Below are 20,629 nucleotides of genomic sequence, written 5' to 3'. Positions count from 1 at the left end.
GTGCTGCTTTTAAAGCGTTTAAAACAATAACCGTGGAACTTGCGAAGTCCCAGGCTAGCGAGTTTTCACTATACTTCGATATAATGGTGTCCGGAGGGAGGCTGCCGATAATGTTACTTAAACTAGTCTCCACCCTTGACTAGCGTTTTCCTTTCGAGATAATTCCGCGTCATGCTCCGCGGACAGTCGTCCGCTAAATGTCCTTAATTGAAAACGTGTAAATCCTGGAGCGGCGCACAGGGCAGCTAATCCTGCCCCGGCTGATCCTCGCAGACAAGCGTGGCCAATTTTCATTTAATCGGGTCGTCGCGGCCGTGCCCCGTTGCTAAATGTAGTTAAAGTGAAAATGACCAATGAAAGAAGGGGAAGAAAGCGGGCGAAACAAGTGGCGGGAAAATGGAATTTCGTTTCCTTATCGCCTGACTTCTGACGAGCTAGTGACTCGCGCGGCAGCCCTCTCGTTATTGTCGAATGTTTATTCGACCATCCTATTTATTCTCCATTGAATTCTGTCGAGATGGTTTCGCGAAAGGAGCGGAACGCTCAGAACCCTCAGTGCTCCCTCGCGATGAAAGCGTAGCGTCCAGTTTGTTCTGCTCCCATTAATATCCCGCTGTCCTGATCCGTTGCTTCTGTATCTTGTTTAGAAATTTCTCGCCTGACAATCACGGGCATGCAATTACAAGGGACGATGGTTTAATTAATCCACCGACTGCAATATCGAGGAGTCGCAGCGCTCCGGATGATGGATTTATTAATTCTGTTCGTTCCGACGCTGTTTGACGATGCACACCGTTTGATGTCGGCAAAAAAAAAAACAAGGAGCACACGCGACAGACGCAAATAAAAGCTTCGATAGGAGGACGATCAATGTTACATTCGAGAGGCGAAACTTTCTTAACGTATCGTGCGTCGAGTGAATCGCTGGTAAAATGTAGGTCGAGCGAAATTACACGTCACTTCTTATTACTACCGTTGAATGAGCCCGGTCTACGTAAGGGTTTATACATGTGCGGGGTGCGACTGAATCGTCGATACCACCGAGGCGAAGATCGAAATAAGTCTCGATCCTTCTTGAACCTACCACCCTCCCCCCCTCCCTTCTCCGCTGCATCGTTTCTTGGAGCATCCGTGACAAACAGCATTAAACGCAATATGCATTCTCCCATTCGCGCGACGCGTGTAGGCACATACTCTGAAATTGTTTGCTATAGAGAATTCATATGTTACGAATACTCCCCGATTCCGTGGCACGCGCCGACATTCGACGAATCGCGACGTGTTTACCTACACAGCATCTCATCATGCAAATACTCCATGCACATTAATGGGATTATTTATCGCGAGGCAATATTATCGCAGCAGAATGTAACGCTGCTGATTACCCGGTTTATATTTTAATGTTTATAGAACGACGTATTAACGAGTTATTGTTGCTGCGCTAAGGATTGCCCAGCAGGCGGGCACAATTGCCGGCGATACTTTTCAGCAGCGCGAGCGGAGCTTCCCGCGGAGCGTTTTATATTCTGATAACTGTTAGCAGGCTCCGTGCTCTCGCCGCTGTAATTTAAAGCGGGCTATCTAAAGTAGCATCGCGACTCGCGTGGCTATGATTAAAGCGATATCCGTTGATTGCCAGTCCGGCGAAGTAGCATTGTCCGATTCCGTCGGAGCTTCCGAAGCAACGGGCCCGACGGGGGCTTAAATCTAGCTGGCTGTCTCCCTAATCCCACTATCTACGTCATGAACTCTTATCTCGCCGGTTAAGCGCGTGCAAGTTGCACGAAGCAGGACGAAGTCGTAAAGTAAACATACAAAGGGGGCGAAGGGAGGGTAGGGCGAGTGTGTCTGGTCGCAGTAAATCGGCGCTAGCTCGAAACTCTCGGCGCCGTTTTGTTAACTCGGCGAAACTATTTCTACTGACGCGCGCCACCCAGCACCGGACCGAGGGGGGGGGGGGGGTTTGAAAAGTGGGGATCCTCCGTGAGGGGTTGGTGGCGGTTCGAAGAGTTAAAGGACATTACATAGTACGTTCAACAAAAGTTCCCCGTGCGGCATGCAGAGTGGACACTGCTCAATTCCTGCTTGGTCCTTGAAATTTACATCCGTCTCGTACGAATATATACAGCTATTTTCCTTTTCGCCCCCCCACCCCGTCACTTCCTCCCGGTGCGCACGTATTTTCCAGCCTTGGAGAATAGCAGGTGAGTTTGCTCGGGCCAACTTATGCCATTTGCTCTCTCTCTCCGCGGCTCTCTCTTCCAGTTCCGAGTACACTCGTTCTTTAGTCTGGAAAGTTGCTGGCCCATCTCGAAAGTAAGCTTGCAAAACAACCGCCGGTGTATCCTGCACACGCGTGCGTAATCGCCAGCCGGTTTACTCTCCTCTTTTCCCCACGGAAAGCCGACGGAAGTTGGGACGCTGTTGCCCCCGGGCATCTTCGCGTCGATGGCGAATATCGACGAATAAATAATCTACCCTCCTTCCGGCCTCGCTTTTATTTTCGTAGTTTCCTTCATTTTTCGGCCTGCTCGGCGCGCTCGTTATCGCGACACGTATTTAATTAAAAGCGACCGTACTTCGATTGCGTGCAACGGAGCGGCGCGCCCGCTCGACTAACTCCTCCGCTGCAATTTGCATCCGCAAAGAACAAAAATAACCTGCTTGCCCGCCGACCGTGCAGCGCCGGCTAATTTGAATAGGGAATTTCATTAGAAAGATGGATATCGCTGGAATTAGTAGATATTTCTGCTTTTCGGCCGCGGTAGGTGGACGGGGGAGGGTTGCGTTCGTGCGCTGGGGCCGGGTGGAATCCAATTTTTCAGTCGTCGCGTTATGCTCGCGAGCTACGAAACTGGCCAATCGCGATGAACCCGGGGAGAGGAGACGTTGTTCGAGGATCAAGCCGGAAGATAGGATGGCAGCGGCGATGTCAGGAATAGTTCTGAAAATCGCGATGAAATTTCGTCTTATCTGAGAAGCTGCAGCGAGCAAGAGGGCCGTGGAAGAGAGCGCCAGTGAAACATGAGTCCGCATTCCTCCGTACCCTCGGCATAACCTTCGTTCTACGCAGAATTAACGAAGTTATTCGAGGAGATACGGTAAAAGTTCGCAACGGTCTGGACTGGGAGCCTGACTTTTGTAATTCGCGTGATCATCGAAACGCCTTGGAACGTCGGAAACCCAGATAGCGGTCCATACTTTAGAACTGCCGGAGACTTTCTAAGAGAAACTAGAAATTCTTATTGCACAGCTGATAGTGCTAAAAATTGATTCCGAATGTCGATTGCTTAGAAGTTCCTCTAATAGAGGATTACCCAGGAAGTGCCTGCGGCAATGAGATTCAAGACTGTTCATTACCATTGCTTTGCCCCCGCTGACGCTACTCCGTCTGGGCATCCGTGCGACGTTATGAGACCGGAATCCGTTCCGCGGCATTAAAGCAGTGTTTACTTACATAATAGAGCGTGCGGCGCGTGTTTCCTTGAAAATCACACGTAACATTATCGCAAAGTGTTTCGAGCGGCGTGTCAGGAGTGCCGGGCTGGCTGCAGCCAGCTCTCCGAACAGTATAATTAAGCCAGCAAACTCATTTACGGATTCAACGAACTGCGCGGGACAAAGTAGTTGTGAATTAATGTATTAGGCGGAGATGAAATACAGGCAGCCGTCGCGTCGCGGCGTTCAGTGACAGAAGGAGGGCAGGACGCTTTTCTAATTATCACTTAACCTTCCAATAAGACGCCGCCTAATTACAATCTGCATGTATGCAGACCCCGAAAGTTTTGCACGACGCTCCTTCTGCCGCGATATTAAACCCACCTCGGATCGATACTCCGGCAAACAATATCGGAACGCCATGAGAACGTACGAAATTTCCATCACCGTGCCGTACAACATGTGCGCGATACGGTCGCAATTAAACCGCTATAGGGGCAAGGGGCCTGGTTTGCGTGGCGTCGGCGTCTCGCAGCACGGGCGTACTTAGAGCGACGACGACATAGCGGTGCACGTAATACAGCATACCGTGGCATAACGCAGCATAATAAAGCTGGGGGTAGACGGAGACGGCGATCTGGGGGGTGGTCTGGCCCCTGGAGTACGCAACCGGCGCTATTGCACTATCGGCTTCCTGGCCCTAGCGCGGTCATGACGGAGCACGGCTCCGCTATACCGTATTCTATCCGTTAAGCTGTACGCTTTCCTCAGGCGCGGCCCCTCATTATCTCAACACAATGAATGCTCCCGCCCGTCCGGTATTGGCATTCGCGCGAATTCCAATAGAATTTAATTGGAGAAGATCGAGCAGGTATACGTGACGCACACCTGCGCTCGCTTGTTCACAGCTCGAGCGAGAAACGAGCGACTGGCTGATCTGATTGTTCCCCTCTCTGTTCCAACCCCCACTCGGCCCTTTTCCCCTTTCCCGCTGTTTTTCTATTCAGCGAGATCGAGGATCGAATATCGTGAATAGTTTAAGCCTAGCGCAGCCTTTGACATCCACTCTTCTTCCTCCCGTTTCTGCACATTGTTACCATCCCGCGGAGGGCGATCCAATCGCCATTCATTATTTCATTCACGTCGTGTTTGCAGCACATGTTATCCATTTATGAAGTTGGCCTTCTCAGCGCGAGTTCGCTTTAGGCGAGAGCCGATGCTCGTTAGAGCCATTAGCTTTGACTCTTCCCTGCCCTGCTTCCGCTTTTACCTGTCTACTTGTAATCGGAGGCTTACGAAACTCGTGGGAAGGAACGTTCGCGACTCCTGCGCTATTCTTTCCCCTCGTGGCTGTACGCACTACCTACTTAGACTTCAGAGCCAGGAATCGACTCTGCCGGGCTGGGCCGATTGAAACTGGCTTATGGAGCACAGGGGAGCAAGCGGCGTTTCGTGAGAGGCGAAATGCGGGTCAAGCAGTGGTACATTGTCTTCCTTTCGCTACACCTCCGGGAGATACAACGTTTACGGGGACAATACCGGTTTTCTCGCTGGAGGATGGCTATTGTTCCACGGTATGGTTTCCAATGGGACGTGTCTCCCAAGCCGCGAACGTTTCACGCGTTTGGAGAGAAGCCACGTAACTGGCTTTTCGAGTCGAAGAGGGCTGTAAATCGTTCGTTTAAGGTGATTTTTTTTCCTGCTCCTCCCCCCTCGGAGCAGTTGACTCTGCTGCGGGCGTCCGGTGTAATTGAGGGAACTGCCGGCGACAGCGGCGAGGAAACAGCTTCCAAATAAATACGGACCACTACGCGGAAAACGATATTTCGAAGTTCCTTCGTTGATGAAACTGTCCCGGCACTGCTTCGCGCTCGCGCTAGCTGACGGAGCTCGGTGGCGCGGAGTATTATTAGCCGGTGGTGGATTTCGGTGGACTTTTCGGAAACGTCTGAAACAACAACGACTTAATGCTGATTGCGTCACGCGACCCATTTGCAATTGAAATAGAAACGAACCAATCCGCGATCCCCGCCACCCCGTCCCGCCTCGTGTCCTTTCGACGGAGGAATAAAATAATGGAAACGAATCGTTCGGGCTTTGTTGAATTTGCCTTTGCGGCCGATAGAACAACGGCCGAACAATGCCGCGCCGACAGATTTTTCCCGAGGCTTCCCGCTGCGTATTTGCATTCTTCCGGATTACAGACCGGCGTTTTACATTAATTGCATAGTGGCGCGGCTCACAGTCAGCTTCTGGAATTTAATTTGTTTTCAATTTGCCCGGGACGGACACCTGGCAAATAAAGGTCCGATAGGAGCGAGTAACGCATGCCCGTCTCCTGTTTAATTCGAGAGCAAAGCACGCCATGCTGCCGCGTAATCGTGAGCCGCACGGTATCGCGTGGCGATGCGGTTGAAAGTGTCCATTCCGTAAAATGTATAGGGAGGCGGTATGGTTTTGGCCGCTGCCGCGGATCGATATATCGGAATGGATATAACACGGCCCATAATTCACTCCCAGGTTATAACGTAATCCTTTAATTCATGCCAATATAAATTAGAACGAGCCCAGGCGTGTCCCGGCGAATCCGCCTTTTCTGGAAATTTCGCCCGAGCGCCGAGCAACCCTCCGTGCTCGATAGTCTCCTCCAGTCTCGAATTATGATTGGTTGGCTCTTGGGGTCGAGCGAGGAGCTTGTAGTACATTGGCTCAAACGAAGATGAATCGCGGTGTAATTGGCTGGGCGCAAGTGCGCTGTAACGTTTAATAAATTCATCGCCGCTCGATGATGACGGCAGCGCGACGCGTCAAACGTCGAGATAGGAGTCGCGTGAACTTTCTGCTGGCAGCGCGTGATTAACATGTGAAAAGGTGACGAGGTTATTGATTTAATCGCCTCTGCTATGCATTTATCATCGGTCGTCGTCGCGAAAGGCGATTACGTGTCCTCAAAGAGGATGAGATTCCTCGAGCGCGTGAATGCCACTCGTATATAACTTTTAAGCCTTTTAAGTGGATTCTCCGTCCTCCTCGCGGAGTTCGACTGTCCTCGGCAGCGTATCTGGTGTGACGGTAAAACGCCGGCGCTTTGTGCCCGGCGCCAATTATAGCGCAATTATCAAATTGCGAATTATAAATCGACCGCGCGCTCGCTCGCGCTTCCTTTTGCTCCAGATGAACACCGGCTGAAATCGTTTAGCTCGTTGGATAATAAATTCCTCTCGCCGCGAAACGCTGCAGCCGAAAGGATTTTCGAAATGTGATTTATTGTGTACGTGAACGCCTAACAAAAAGAGCGGTAAATAACTCATTTCGTTTTTGACGTTCCATTCTTCGGCGCGAGCGGGCGTATCGACGCGAACCTTTCATGCAATATTCAAACGCGGCGTCGAAACACGATTTATCTTCCCGACAAACAACGGAAAACAATTTTCTCCCGGCGAACGTAAGACGGGCCCCCGCGGAACGAAAGCGACTCGGCTGGTTATCGATTTAAACGTTTTACTACCTTCATAATCCGTCGCTGCTCCGGAGAGAAAAGGAGAGACGCGAGTCAGATCCGAAAGTGGATGATCCTCTTCGCGTGCATAAACCACGTTAATGCACCTGCCGTGACAGTGCATCATCGCTCTCTGCAAATGACGCCCCCCCCCGTACATTCATTTCCTTTCATCTGCGTTTTGTCCATTGTGCCGGCGCAACAAAAGCTCGGTAACAATTTAATAGAAAGGAGTCACGCGTCTTTTTCCACGGCCCCTTTCTTGCCGCGACAGGCACCAGCCCCGATTCACCGTGGTTTTCGAAAGTCCATAGATTCTCCTTTAACGCGATGATCCGGTAGCTGCAGAATGAAACGAGCTTCCATTCTAACGAAAATTTCCACGGTCGTGGAATTTGAATAACCATTCCCCGCTGTGTCCTATTATTCTTCCTTATTAATCCGTATGTAGGGTAAAACTCGAAAGGGGCTCGGGGCGGCAAATCGCGCAGCTTTTCGCACGTAATACCCTTGAAATCGAATATTTCGTTCGCCTCTAATTACACTGCGAGAGTGGAATATGCAAAACCAAATGCCCAACCACTACGATCGAGTGAGATTTATCTTGAAATTATCGTCTCCCTGTATCATAAAGCTCTCCCGTCCACGCCCGCCTCCTTTGCTCTCAGAACTGTTCGACGTGAAATCATATTCTTCTCCTAAAAACAAACTCCCGCTGCGATCTTCGCAACGAAGCGCCGCGAGATCTATAATCGAAGACCGTCGGGTGCAGCCGAGCTTCGCGGCGTTTTAATAAACCATCCAAATTGATTATCGAACATAACGCTACCCCCGGAATATAGTATGTACCACGGTTTCAATGAAACCAGCATTTGAGTCGGGTTAAAAGACCTCATACCTCTTCGCGTACATAAACCGCCTTAATGCACCCTCGGTAGCAGGCCATTACACCACGCACGCCCCCGCACCCCCGGTGCACACCCTCTCGTCTTCTCGCTGACTCCCGCTCGGCGTTCACACATTCATGGGGGCCGCGCGCACACATTAGCGGGGCCATTGATACGGACATGGACGTACACGGATGCGGGCCGCACTATCCGTGCCCCACCATTCAGCATCCCCCTTAACGCATATTTACGCTGTATCGACCGGCTAGTGGGCGAAATTTACACTACCAGCGGCGATACATTATTTCCGCGAACATTAGCGCCACCGACGTTATTGCATTCTAGCTGTCCGCCGGGAATTGCACGCGACTTCCGCGACAATGGATCCTCGCGTTCCTGAAACGGTGAAAAAATCCCTCCGATCATTGGCAGCATTCAAGCCACCCCGACGGCTCCCCCCTCCTCTTTCCCCGCGAGAAAGTTTCGCGGGGATTTTTCTCGTTAGCTCTGCCGGGAGTCGCAGACACTCTCCATGGAGCTGCGTCACTATTCAGAAATTACGCCTATTCAATCGAATTTTCCGCTATCTTAAGCATGCCAGAATGGTGCTTTGAAGTTTCACGCAAATTGATTTCGAGCGCGAAAGATCGCCCGCAGGTCGTCCGGCGGGTAGGGTAAACTCGGGGAAGTTCGTGGTACAAGTTACTCCGTGATACTTTTTCATTTATCTGTAACTCTAAATTGTCTGACTCAATTTAGATGGAACAAACACTAACAGACAGCGTTGATCATCTAGTTTAGGTTGCGGTAAAATAATTAGTCAACTGAGTTAGTGTGATAGAGTGAGAGAGCATTTTGTTCCGGCAGCGCATTATTTGGGAAATTTTTCATGCTAGTTGTGGACGATCGCTCGTTTATATATTATATGTGCTTTAAAAGATAAATGGAAAATTCAAACTGCATGTAAGGGATGGTAAAATGACACTTTAACAAGTCTTACTCTAGAAATTATCGTACAATAAGGCATCAGTGTTATTTTTGATTATGAAAAGTGACTAAATTCTTATTTTTCGTGTGCCTGAGACTGCGTTTCTGATTGCGCTGTTTGAGAAATTTTGATGGTAAATACCAGAAACAATGTTTCCTTACGTCTCAGACATCTAACGATCATGAAAGATTGATTATGCACAAAATATCAATAATATAAAATAATATAAAATAATATAAAATAATATAAAATAATATAAAATGATATAAAATAATATAAAATAATATAAAATAATGTAAAATAATATAAAAAAGTAGCTGATAGCCATATCACGGGCTAGCGAGAACTATCACGGAGTAACCAGAGTTCTCACGGAGTAACCAGAGTATATCAAGTATGACAACTTAATTTTGTATATTTTTGAATTAACTATACTTAGTAAATTTCTGTTAACCTACTATTTGTTTATCTGATGTCTGACCTATCATTATATCCTAGACTCACTTTCAGAATACGTAAATATTAGCAATTAATAGATAAATTCTAAAACTATCCCGGACTTACCCGACTTTACCCTATTAGCTGAACGCGGGGCCCTCCGCCTGTCTACGTGTTTCGTCCTCATCGATATACTTTTATTCTTTCACTACATTCCACGCAAGACAGCGTCCCTTTTTTCCTCCTCTCCTCGGTTGTTCCTCCGCGAATTCAACGCCAGATTGCGCCTCGGCGTACCTGCGCTTTTCGGGCACCAAGTGGTCTATTCTCATGCACATATTCGCCGGCATGCATGTCCCGCAATGCGACCACTTACAGCCATCGAATAATCCCAGCCGGTTTGAAAAATTTAGTCTTCGACCGTTGCGAGCTTAAACCTTCCACAAAGCCGGCAAAGCTTTTGTCCGCCTCTATTCTTTCCTCGGGGTTTCCAGCGTCCGCGGCGACGAAGTCGCAATACATTCTGCTCAATAAATATTTTCAGTAATATTCGTATTTGTTCATCAAATTCTATGTTGATAAACTCTCGCGATAAAGGGCGCTGCCGGAGCGACAGGCTTGTCAGCCAGGTAGACAGAGCTTCATTTCCGGACCCTGTGTTCTCGCTATAAACGCATCTCATAGTTTCGTTCGCTTTTATGATTTCCTTTATTGCGCGCCGCGTAGGTACCTTTCCTTCCCGTACGCTTTGCTCACGAGGAAGCTAATAACAGCGTGCAGCTGCAAGGTGAGTCCGTAGCTGGCGAACCTAACTAACCTGCCTTAACTTAATTACCGTTTCTTCGAAAATTTCGCTCGCGAATTGTCGCCGCGAACTGGATGCAATTAATACGCGACCATTTTCGTCGCGAAACTTGCAACCCGGGGTTTCTCGTTCCGCGTGTCTGCCGCCTACCGTTCCTTTCCTTGCTGTTGCAAACTGCAAATCCTTCGTCTCGCGTCGCATAGCAATCGAATTTTTCACCCGTTTACGTTCGCGTGCGCAGCTTGCGAAGGGATTTGAAGTTTTAACTTGGAAACTAGCGCGTGCACGCGCGAACGAGCCGCAGCGGTTCGCGATAAATATTTCCTCGCGACGCGAGTCGAGACGGGGTAATATTCCTTCAGCTACCTTATTATGCCCGAGACATTGTTACCGGGACGTAGCTACTTGGCAAACTCGAGCAATGAATTAAGTGGATGAATACTTACTTTCGCGTTTACCGCACCTCCAGCAGCGAGCTGCGGTTGGAAAAATAATATTGTAGCATCTGACGGTCGAATTCACTTAAAGCCTCGCCTGGCTATATCGATTGAAACGGAACTCCCGCGAAAATTTCCGCACGCCTATGGAATTCTTTATGTACTTCCAGCTTTTATTTCCACTCGGAGAGACGGCAGTTTCGCTGCAAGAAAGGGCAAGCTCGGCCAGGACTTTTTCTAATATTACAGTGGATAGGACGCTGCCTAGATGCTCCGAGGAAATTTTATTATTTAAACGAGCGCTGTTCGAAAAATGATATTTCATGCTCAGGGCAAACTTGCGAACGGTATATTCCGACGAGTTAAAAACCTCTGCGGACATCACACGCGAGTAATATTATAATTTCCGCCAAGTTACGATATCCCCTTTTTCCTCGTACCGATTTATGTATCGCTGAATTTCCCGCAAATATAACAATTTAATTAAGACCTCGGTCGGTAGAATGTAACAGAGTTCCCCTTTCAAATTAACGACCACTTCCCGTCATTTTTTCCAACGAGCTCGCCCATTAAAATGCAAAACAGTCGACAGTTAGATTAGGAAAAATGGAAAGTTCCTTCGACAAAACGTATCCCGCGAAATTTACCGCGCGTCGGAAAGCAATTACGCGGAAAATCCGCGCCGGTGTAGCGACACGATAGAGCTCTCGGCGAAATTTTATATTCTTTCAAGGCGGGGCGCGCAAAAATATTCCTCCTCCAACTGGTCTGTCGAAAAACGAAAAGGGCGAGGAGGAATAGCGGGGAAATAATTTTGTCCGCGCGCGCGAGTTTCGGAAATTTAAACGCCACCCGTCCAAGTAGAACCGTCGGATTTACGGTTTGTACAGGCGCGTCGATAAAAACCGCAATGCCTCCCGATACAACGCTCGCCGTCCGCAATTTTCGCGAAATTTTCCGGGGAATTTCGCCCACGGTGCGCGCGCGCGCGCGCAGGCCCCCCTTTCTCTATCAACCTCGAGCTTATATTTTCGTTCTATGCCCGGGCCTGACTGCTCGCTGCGAAGAAATCCCCGAGGGTACAGTGACGTTTCCGTATTTCCAGGATAGCCTGACAACGGGGCGATAAAGTGAAACGGTGCGGATTCCTCGTGAATGGCCAGGTCTGCCGGGTTACTACCACCGCCATTCGGTCAGTGATCTCGCCCGTTGTAAAAATATATTTATCCCCTGCCCGTAAACTAGAAATTTCTCCGCGCAAATATACAACGTAACGTGTATGCACTTACCTTGCCGTATGTACGGCCGCGTGTATTCCTCGCGTAAACACGAAACTGTCGTATACAGGCTGATTTATATTGAACGATCGATGCAACAATCGGTGTTAAACTCGGACCACGTAGGGGAGACCGGGGCTAGTTGATGCAGGGGGCAAGTTGATACGGACGAAATATTTCGACACCGTATGTATGTGGCTCCATTTGAGCGAGATATGCGAAGATTGCTGTTCAATTCTCTCCTACGATCCAGCGTACGAGTGTGTACATTGACGTTAACAATCGTTTTTTAACCGTTTTCGTTTATATAGGGAAAAGTAAATAGTTTTGATACATACAAATTGATCGTTCAAATAACATTTTTTCATTCATTTTGTATGTGTTTTCTCAAGTTTTCGCTTACTATATATTAAAGAGGAAGGACCAAAGTATATTTTGGCATATTTGTTATTAAGAAATTAATTGAAATAAAAAATGAAAAAAATTTCAAATAGAATAGCGTATGAACTAGCTCTGCAGTGGGGTAAATTGATACATTTTACCTTCGTCAAAATAACATTTTTTCATTCATTTTGTATGTGTTTTCTCAAGTTTTCGCTTACTATATATTAAAGAGGAAGGACCAAAGTATATTTTGGCATATTTGTTATTAAGTAATTAATTTAAATAAAAGATGAAAAAATGAAAACAGGATAGAGTATCAACTAGCTCCACAGTGGGGTAAATTAATACATTTTACCTTCGTCAAAATAACATTTTTTCATTAATTTTGTATGTGTTTTCTCAACTTTTCATTTAAAATATATTAAAGAGGAAGGATCAAAGTATATTTTAGCCTATTTGTTATCAAGTAATTAATTGAAAGAAAATTAAAAACATTGAAATCTGAAAAAACGTATCAACTAGCCCCGGTCCCTCCTACGAGAAAATTCTTCGCCAGGGAAATAGTTTCCATATAAAGTGACCATTACAGGCTTGATTTTGAATTATTATTAGCTCAGCTGTCGTCGAGTATATTTACAAAGTGCCCGTTACCCGGTGCCGAAGAAGTCCGGCTTCAGTAACTGAAATTACTTTGGGAACAAAAGCTTCTAACGCTTCACATTAATTATCCCGCGCACGTTGTATCGCGCCGATGCAAAGGTGCGGCTCGTATAGACGCGGGATTGCTCGCGGAGTCGATCCACGTACCGCAAACGAGCCTTCACGCGCGTCCCCGTCGTGTTCCAATATCTAAGTCATAATTTTAATGAAATTCCTCGGCGCGTCGCTGTCTCCGAATTTCAATCCACGATAAATAACGGGTGAGCCGCGGCGCCTCGGAGAATGCAGGGAGCCTCTGGTGCACGGCCGGCCTCGATGCCGATATATTATTTTGTTCGGTTAGAAAACGCGGTCAAACCGTCGAGCAGCGGCCGGAGGAAGACGTGGTGTACGAGCTGAAGGGGAGGAAAAAGAGTCCAGGCAAATAGAATAACGCGGAAGTATTCCGAGAGAATGAAAATTCCCCGGATAGATAATGGGAATTTTTCACGACGAAGAATCCCCTGTCTTCGTGCGGCGATTCGTATCGCGCGGCGAGCCTTGAGGTGTGCATCGACGATTCGGTATTTCAGCGGCCCTGCCTCGGCGTTCAGATAGAATAGATGGAATTCCGGTGAAAGCGACGGTCGCGACCACTCACCATTCCCCGCGAGTACGTTGCTCTACTTTCCGGGGCACGCAATTAGGAGCACAGAGCTGCGTAATTTATTTATCAATCGCGTGGGACGACGTTAATTCGAGCGGTGATCGAGCAACGCGGCAGGTCTACGCGATTAATTTCATGGAAGCGATGCCAGTACTCGTGAAATGTAATTACTGGGGGAGGGACAGGAGGGGGAGAGGGGGAGTGTATTTGATACGCTCGGGCGCGAGAACGTTTTCTCCTACGGCTTTCACGTTAATTAATATCAGTTCGTTCGCGGCAACGTCACGAGATTTATAGTACTCCGGGGCACGTAGAAATTTCCCTGGCGCCGGGGGCACGTAATGCGGAGTTCAAGGACCTTAACGCATCGGTAGCGGAGCATTATCCCGACGTGTACGCCCGCTGAAATGTGGTTCCAGCAGGTGGTCCCGAAAGTTTGTACTACGCTCCCGGTCGCGGCATCCGGGATTCTCCCAGCCAAGACGGACGGGCGGTAATTTCAAGGGCACTCGGCTCCGTTTCCAGCGCCGTCATTTTTCTGCCGCCTGCAATTGAATGCGCGATATTACGTGTCGCTGGCGTGCCGACCGCGCGGAACGAGATTGCACGCAGGCATTATGGACGGGTGTTATTCTACGCGTGAAATTAGAGTAGGGTTTGCTGGCGGCTGGCGCTAGGAACAAAGTGGATGGCAAAGGCAAAGAGACTCGGGGGAGGACAGGATCCTTGGATGTTTTCAGGAGCCGGTGCGCTGCGGGAAAGTATCAGCGGGCGCTTCGTTGTTGGCGAGACCTAAGGTGATGGAATGGCTGGTGGAGGAAAAAGGGCGCCGGACGCGAGAACGAGACACGGATGAATGAACGTTAGAAGAGGAGCGGCGGTGGAGGAGCTCCGCAAATAAGGAGTATGGGGTAGCGAGTCGCGAGGCAGAAGAATGCTCTTGACGTTGACGGCGATGGAATGAAACTGTCGCCAGAGAACACCATAGTCTCCCTGCACCTTTTTGTCGTTACCCTCGTTGCTTGCTTTTTTAGGAGGCTAGGCGTATTAATTTCGTGCTCGCGGCAAATGGATGCCAGTCGACGGAGAGAACTTCTGCAACTTTTAGATTTCAGATCGTCCTGACTCCGCAACATTTATGAACATTTATAACGTCTGGTCCGGACAGGGCTCTCCTCTATTTCTCAACGGGAGAGGGCTCTCCCATTTCCGATTCGATCAACCGACTGTCATTCGTACCTAACGAAAGCTGTGGGTAAAATACAAACGTTGTCACGTTTATTACACGTGCACCGCCTCTTACAGGATTTAGATTCCTGTTAGAGCCGTGATATATTAACTCCAGCTATGAGACCCTTTTGTTCTCCCTGGTTATGAATTCTGTATAAACAGGGGTTAGCTCGAGAGATATGTGCTTGCATGCGCGCGCGCGCGCGCGAGTGCACCTGTCCTGCTTACTTATGTGTCGCCGCTTGAACATTGGATATAGCGCAACTCCATTAAATTGCAGTTCACGCTAAGCGCGACTGTGCTTGTTATTCGCTTCAGCTTTTCTAATTACAAACACGTTTCGATCGTACACCTTGGAGGCAGCCCTCCCGAGGCACGTTAATTCCTGGAGTCGATAACCAGAAACCGCGGTGCAATGATAACGCGACAACCTAATGGGTCTAAATGGATTTCCAAAATTCAATGGCTCGATAAATCGATAGAGTTAAGGTACAGGGGCTACGGCGAACGATTAGGAGATGGGTGGACAGTCATAAAGTACAGGCTTCGGAAATTCCTTATTTTAATAAAGTCTCACTAAATTGCAAAGCACTTTGCTAAAACGATTACGCGCCGGGAAATTGCTTTTAGCGCCACAATTACGTTCGTACGTCGCCTTGCGTTCCCCGCACCCGACCGACGCCCACCGACTGTTACAAGATTCCGCCCCGGCTTCTTTACGTTTCAACCCTGCACATCGCCTTTTACGTCGATCACGTTTTATTCCCGACACTTCGCCGGTGGATCGTCGTTTCCCGGGCGTTACACTGATTTCCCTGCCTAAAGCGCGCGTACGTGTTCCACATGCACGAGAGACGGGAGTTCGAATAACGGCTACGTTAAGCGTCCGCGAATTAAAGCAAGAAACACCGGTGTCGGTGCCGCGCCATTTTGACAGCCTCTCGCTACCCTCTCAACAAGGTAATACCTTAGCGAGCAAAAAGATTAAAGCCTCTGTATAATTTTTTCGGCAAATTCGAGGCATCGTACTCGATTACCCTCGACGTTTCCATCGAACTGGGTCACCTGCTTCCTGACGTCACAAAATACCTGATACAGGAACCCCGGCGTTCTCCCTTCCTCCGGGATCCCCCGAGCTTCCTCTGCGCTTCCCTCCCCAACCACCCTCCATTTTCCAAAACGGACTTTACGCTTTACAATCAGCAGTTCCTTCATGGCGGGGAAATGGCGCGCTCCACCATCTTGCCCGTAAACTTAATTGCGAACGGTGGGATTGCCCTCCGGTTCCGTTTCATCGGCAGTCGGATAAAGGTAATTTTGCCTGGCCGCGGGAACAATGTTTCCACGTTGAGCATCGCTCGACCTGGCCGATAGATACCGGCCTCGCGGGATGACCCAATCTTCGGACCGAGAATCCGTGTCCTCTTCCGTCTCCGTGGTCGAACGGAGCGGCGCAAGAGGTTCTTTAATCTTTCAGGAAACGTTCCTCGAAATATCGGCCCTCGTCCGCGCCGGATCGGGGGAGGATAGCGGCGGTGGGACGTTCCCTCGCGTCCGTGGCTAGAAAAATTTTCAGTAAAAAGCGGAACGTTGTCCCCGGCGCTGAAACAAAAGTGCGAATCCGAGGCTTCTCCCTGAATAAACAACGTTCCCGAACTGCAGGCTTTCACCGCGCCGTCCGGGCTGGCTCGTTTTTAATCGCCGGGATCAGAAGATTTCTTCCATATTCGTTCCATCCGCCGGGGGTTGGAAGGCGGGCAGGGTGGAGGGGACGCAGACGTATTCGGGCGAGCTGGAAGGACGCGAGGCTGCATATGATGCTCGAATGTGGGTGAGGCGGCTTGGACGGTTGGCTGAAGCGGAGAGTAGGAAGCGAGGGTGGAGGTCGCCTTCGCCGGCGGGATGAGCGAGCGTAAGACTAGAATGAGGGGCAGACGTGACGGCGGGGCTGTGAAGCGAATCAAACGATTTTACGCTCCAAATTCCGGCTCTTTGAATCAGCCAGCGCGGAGGAGACTGTAAGGAACGGCAAAAAGCACAGTTATTTCGTTTCTCGCTGAAGCACCTGTATTCGTTCCCTCGTATTGGGTCACTTGTCCTATCCCCACGGCACAATTGAAGATTATGGGTCAACAAGACCGCGCGAGCCGTGGATGCACATTTTTAATGCATCTTGAATCTTTACAACTCTGGCTACTTAGGAGACTTTGGACTTCCTGGTGCGGAAGCGGGAAAGGTTTTATATTCACATGCAGGGATGAACGTGGTATTTCAGTCTCCTCGGACTGTAGAATCAGTTTCTGCAGGGGTCCAGACGTAAATGCGATACACGCGTTGATAGCTTCGATAAATGGCCTGCTAGGCTCATGCACCTCCTGTTAACGTTACTGCAAATATATCTAGCCTCGGTGGGGGCGGTAGGCAGTAGCAAGGGAAGCTGTCCTCCCATTAATGCGAAAATCGTATTTGCAATAGTAAAATACAGTTAAGCCAACACAGCTGTGCTGCATTCGACTCTCTAGGTGTAGATTAATAACGCTGTCGGCTGCTTACTCTCGGTCTGTTTACATCTCGCTAATTAGCAAATATGTTGTGTGTTTGCAATCTATGGTTTTACGCGGCGCGGAGTATGTACCCGTCCGTGTCCGAGCGGTCTCGATGGGTTTGGACAGTGGAAATGTTTTCTCTTCGCGGTTTCGTGGGAGGTGTGGACTAATTTCTGGAGAGTAAATAAACTCGCCGTAGTTTTACATTGGGAAGTTTAGAAATGTCTCTATCTAGCATTTCGTGGGAGAGAATTGCTGTTACCCGTTAGGCTTGCTATTATTTAGTATTTATTCCTCGCACGCGAGTCTACGTTAATTGGATGTTGTTTTATTTTTCAACGTATAGGAGGACTCTGACGAAATAGAGGTCTAAGTGCGCCGGGGTCGTTAACCGTATCGCTTTCTTCGGAGCGAGGCGAATTCAACGCCTCGCGAATCGTCACAGTCACCGCTGGCTCGCGTGTATGTGTGTCCATTCAGCTGACGAGCCGGTGGAAAACCGAGGCGGGGAAAAAAAATGTTCAATATTCAACGGGCGAAGGTAGAGAAAGGAAGCGTCAGAGTGTGAGATGAACGGCTAAACTCGTAAATAGGATACAACAGAAAAATCGTATTGATATTCCCTTTGCGGGAACATCGATTCCTTTTCCCGTTTCCCTCAACGAAATTTATCCTTGCCGCTTTGAGAGCTCATACGCGCCCGATCAAAGTGATCCGCGCTCGCGGATCCAGAGCCGAACAATTTGCAAAAAAGAGACGCACGTATTCAAACACAATCTATTTCACCTCGTCGGTACACACCTGTGTGCACAATCAATTCCAAGGACTGGAGACTCGTTTGCAAAGCTCCCCTTTAAACACCCTCCGAGGTGGGTGGATAAAAATCCTCGCCAGATGTTCGCGCGGAGACACAGCTACCTCGGAATCGGGAGCACGAGAGCACAGGGAAGAGAATAGAGAAAGTATAAACGCATCGACGTGTGTACAGAAGCTAGACGTTGGCGGGCGTACGCGTCGCGGTGTTTTATGATTATGTACGTCGCCTGACGTGCACCGTCTGGGAGGACTTTCATTGAGCGGACAAACCCCTAGGCACGGATTCGAGAGGGAAAAAAAAAATCGTCGATACGAAGTAGGGGTTTGGGCATGAAGCGAAGGGGAATAGGGTGGCCGAGGGGTGAGAGCAGAGCGGGCAGCCTGCCAGAAAGGACGGGGCGAAAGGTGGGATGAGGTCCGATCGTGGGCATGCGATGCAAGAGGGACAGAGAGAGTGGCCGAGGGAGAAAGTGGCGGGAAGGGGGCGGGATAGGAGGGAGACACAGCTTCGGGGAGGATCGCAGAGAAGGGTTGAAGGGAGAAAGACAGGCTGGAGTTGGCTGGGATACGCGGATAGCGGATTGGGATGGATGGGTTGATTGATTGGGCACGCTTGTATTGTTTCAGGAGGAAGCTGAATCGACGTAACGGTCTACGCCAGGATGGCCAGTTGGCCGTTGAGCATCGTACTCCTGTCCAGCGCCCTCATCCTTGTCCGCGGTAAGTAAGAACACAAATCGCTCGACTGTACTCGCGTACTGGAAAATCATTCCTCCCGACCGTTTCGCCGTGCTCGACCGTCGGCCATTTCGCCGAGCGGAATCCAGGCAATACCGCGGGGGTTCGCTGTTTTACGTGGCGGGAGGGAAGTGCGTTTGGCCGGGTAAATATTTGCGCGGCTGAACGCGAAGCCAGAAAATGAGACTCCAACGCACGTTTCCCTCGGGCAGAAAGTATTTGAGTAATAAAGAGACTTCCTCTCCGGGGAGGGAGTATTTCCTCTGGCACTCGTTAAGGGGACGGATTTGATTCTGTAATCAGCTGCATCATGGATGGTGTAAACACCTCTTTTTACGTTCGGAGCAGAGCGACGGTATTACATGCTCCCTTCGGATAGAATGCTTAAGGGGTTAGGACACAGTAAAATTTTAGAAAAATCGATTTTTTTCGCTTAAACAGTAGTTTGAAGCTTTGAAAATAGAATGAAAAAGGTTTCAGCTTTAAATTCGGATTATTTCTCGAAGTATAGAGCCGTGAGCGTGTACTTGCGCGCGGCAATCCGCCGAGCCGCGCGGAGAGGCGCGGATGATGATTCGTGGGGTTTACCCACTATAAAACTCTGCACCTTTGAAAATATTTTCACGCAGCGAAAACTGTAAATGCTAGTAGGTAGTTTTCTCTTGCCTGTCAAGCAGAACGCATCAATTCTCTAAGGTGTACGAAAATCAAGTGCTATTACGGTTTTCACTTGAGAGTCTTTATACTCAATTAAACGTCATGGCTAAGTCTAACGGAATAAATAGAAAAGGCTCACGAATTTTAAGTGGACGTCTGGCCAAACCACGAAGAAGAATACGACCGCTAAATCCGCATGAAATCAAAGCGGCATCTACAACTTCTACAAGTGCTTCCGCGAAGAAATTAAAGAACAATGATATAGACAAGATACGCACAAGCGCAGCACATGGGTATCGCATAATTAATTTTTCGTCGATGTTTTCAACGCTTCGTGACTTTATCAAACGCAAGGCATGTAACGGAGATATTACTTTCGCCGAATCGAGCATTAGAGGGCTTGGATTTAAATTAGAAATCATGTGTAACAATTGTGAACCGCGGTACATTAATTCTTGCCCTCTTATCAAAAATGCGTACGAAATTAATCGACGTATTGTTATCGCAATGAGACTTCTTGGTGTCGGCTACGACGGTATCCGAAAATTTTGCGGATTTATGGACATTTCCAAAATATTTAGTAAAACGGTTTATAATAGCATTGTAAAAAATATTCATATTGGGTCGCAAAGTGTGTGCGCTTTATTATTATCCGAAGCAGCTACAGAAGAAAAACGCTTATCCGCAGCAGCAACAACACCAGATACACTAAAACTAGCAGGATTAGTTGTTTCAGGAGACGGCACGTGGAGAAAACGCGGTTTTTCGTCCTATCAAGGAGTTGTTACATTACTTGGATATTATAGTGGAAAAGTGTTAGATCTCGACGTAAAATCTTTATACTGTAAAATGTGTGAATTTTGGAAATCCCAGAAAAACACACATGAATTCGAAGAGTGGTTCGAATCACATAAAAACGAGTGCTCCATAAACCACGAATTCTTGGCCCGTTACTGTGTCCGAACCCCTTAATGCCGTTTGATTACTACTCTTAGCAGCGATTTCAAGCACGTCGGCTCACAGCGCGGACTCGCGTTTCCGAGCTCGTTTTCTGGACCAGCCGAAGCCTCGACTCTGTCCCGCTGCCGAAGTGTCCGGTGATTGATTTTCTGCCACTCCACAATCCGCTCAGCATTGCTCACCACGTGACGAAAGTACCACGGGTATCCATTTAAATTATGGA

At 48.7% G+C, this 20,629-nt stretch overlaps 1 protein-coding gene across 2 annotated transcripts in view; it reads left to right on the top strand.

Moving 5' to 3' along the window:
• LOC143373027 (cell adhesion molecule Dscam2) overlaps positions 1-20,629 on the top strand; it is a 159,249-nt gene that overhangs the window by 41,255 nt on the left and 97,365 nt on the right. For both annotated transcript variants that reach the window (XM_076819792.1, XM_076819791.1), the window contains exon 2: positions 18,679-18,771. In XM_076819792.1, the coding sequence (XP_076675907.1) occupies positions 18,714-18,771 (58 nt within the window). In that variant the 5' untranslated portion in view covers positions 18,679-18,713. The remainder of the gene's footprint in view (positions 1-18,678; positions 18,772-20,629) is intronic.

This window comes from Andrena cerasifolii, chromosome 9, assembly GCF_050908995.1.
Source record: "Andrena cerasifolii isolate SP2316 chromosome 9, iyAndCera1_principal, whole genome shotgun sequence".
Taxonomy (NCBI): Eukaryota; Metazoa; Arthropoda; class Insecta; order Hymenoptera; family Andrenidae; genus Andrena; species Andrena cerasifolii.
The sequence above is the reverse complement of the archived record's forward strand: the minus strand, read 5'-3'. Positions and strand labels throughout refer to the sequence as shown.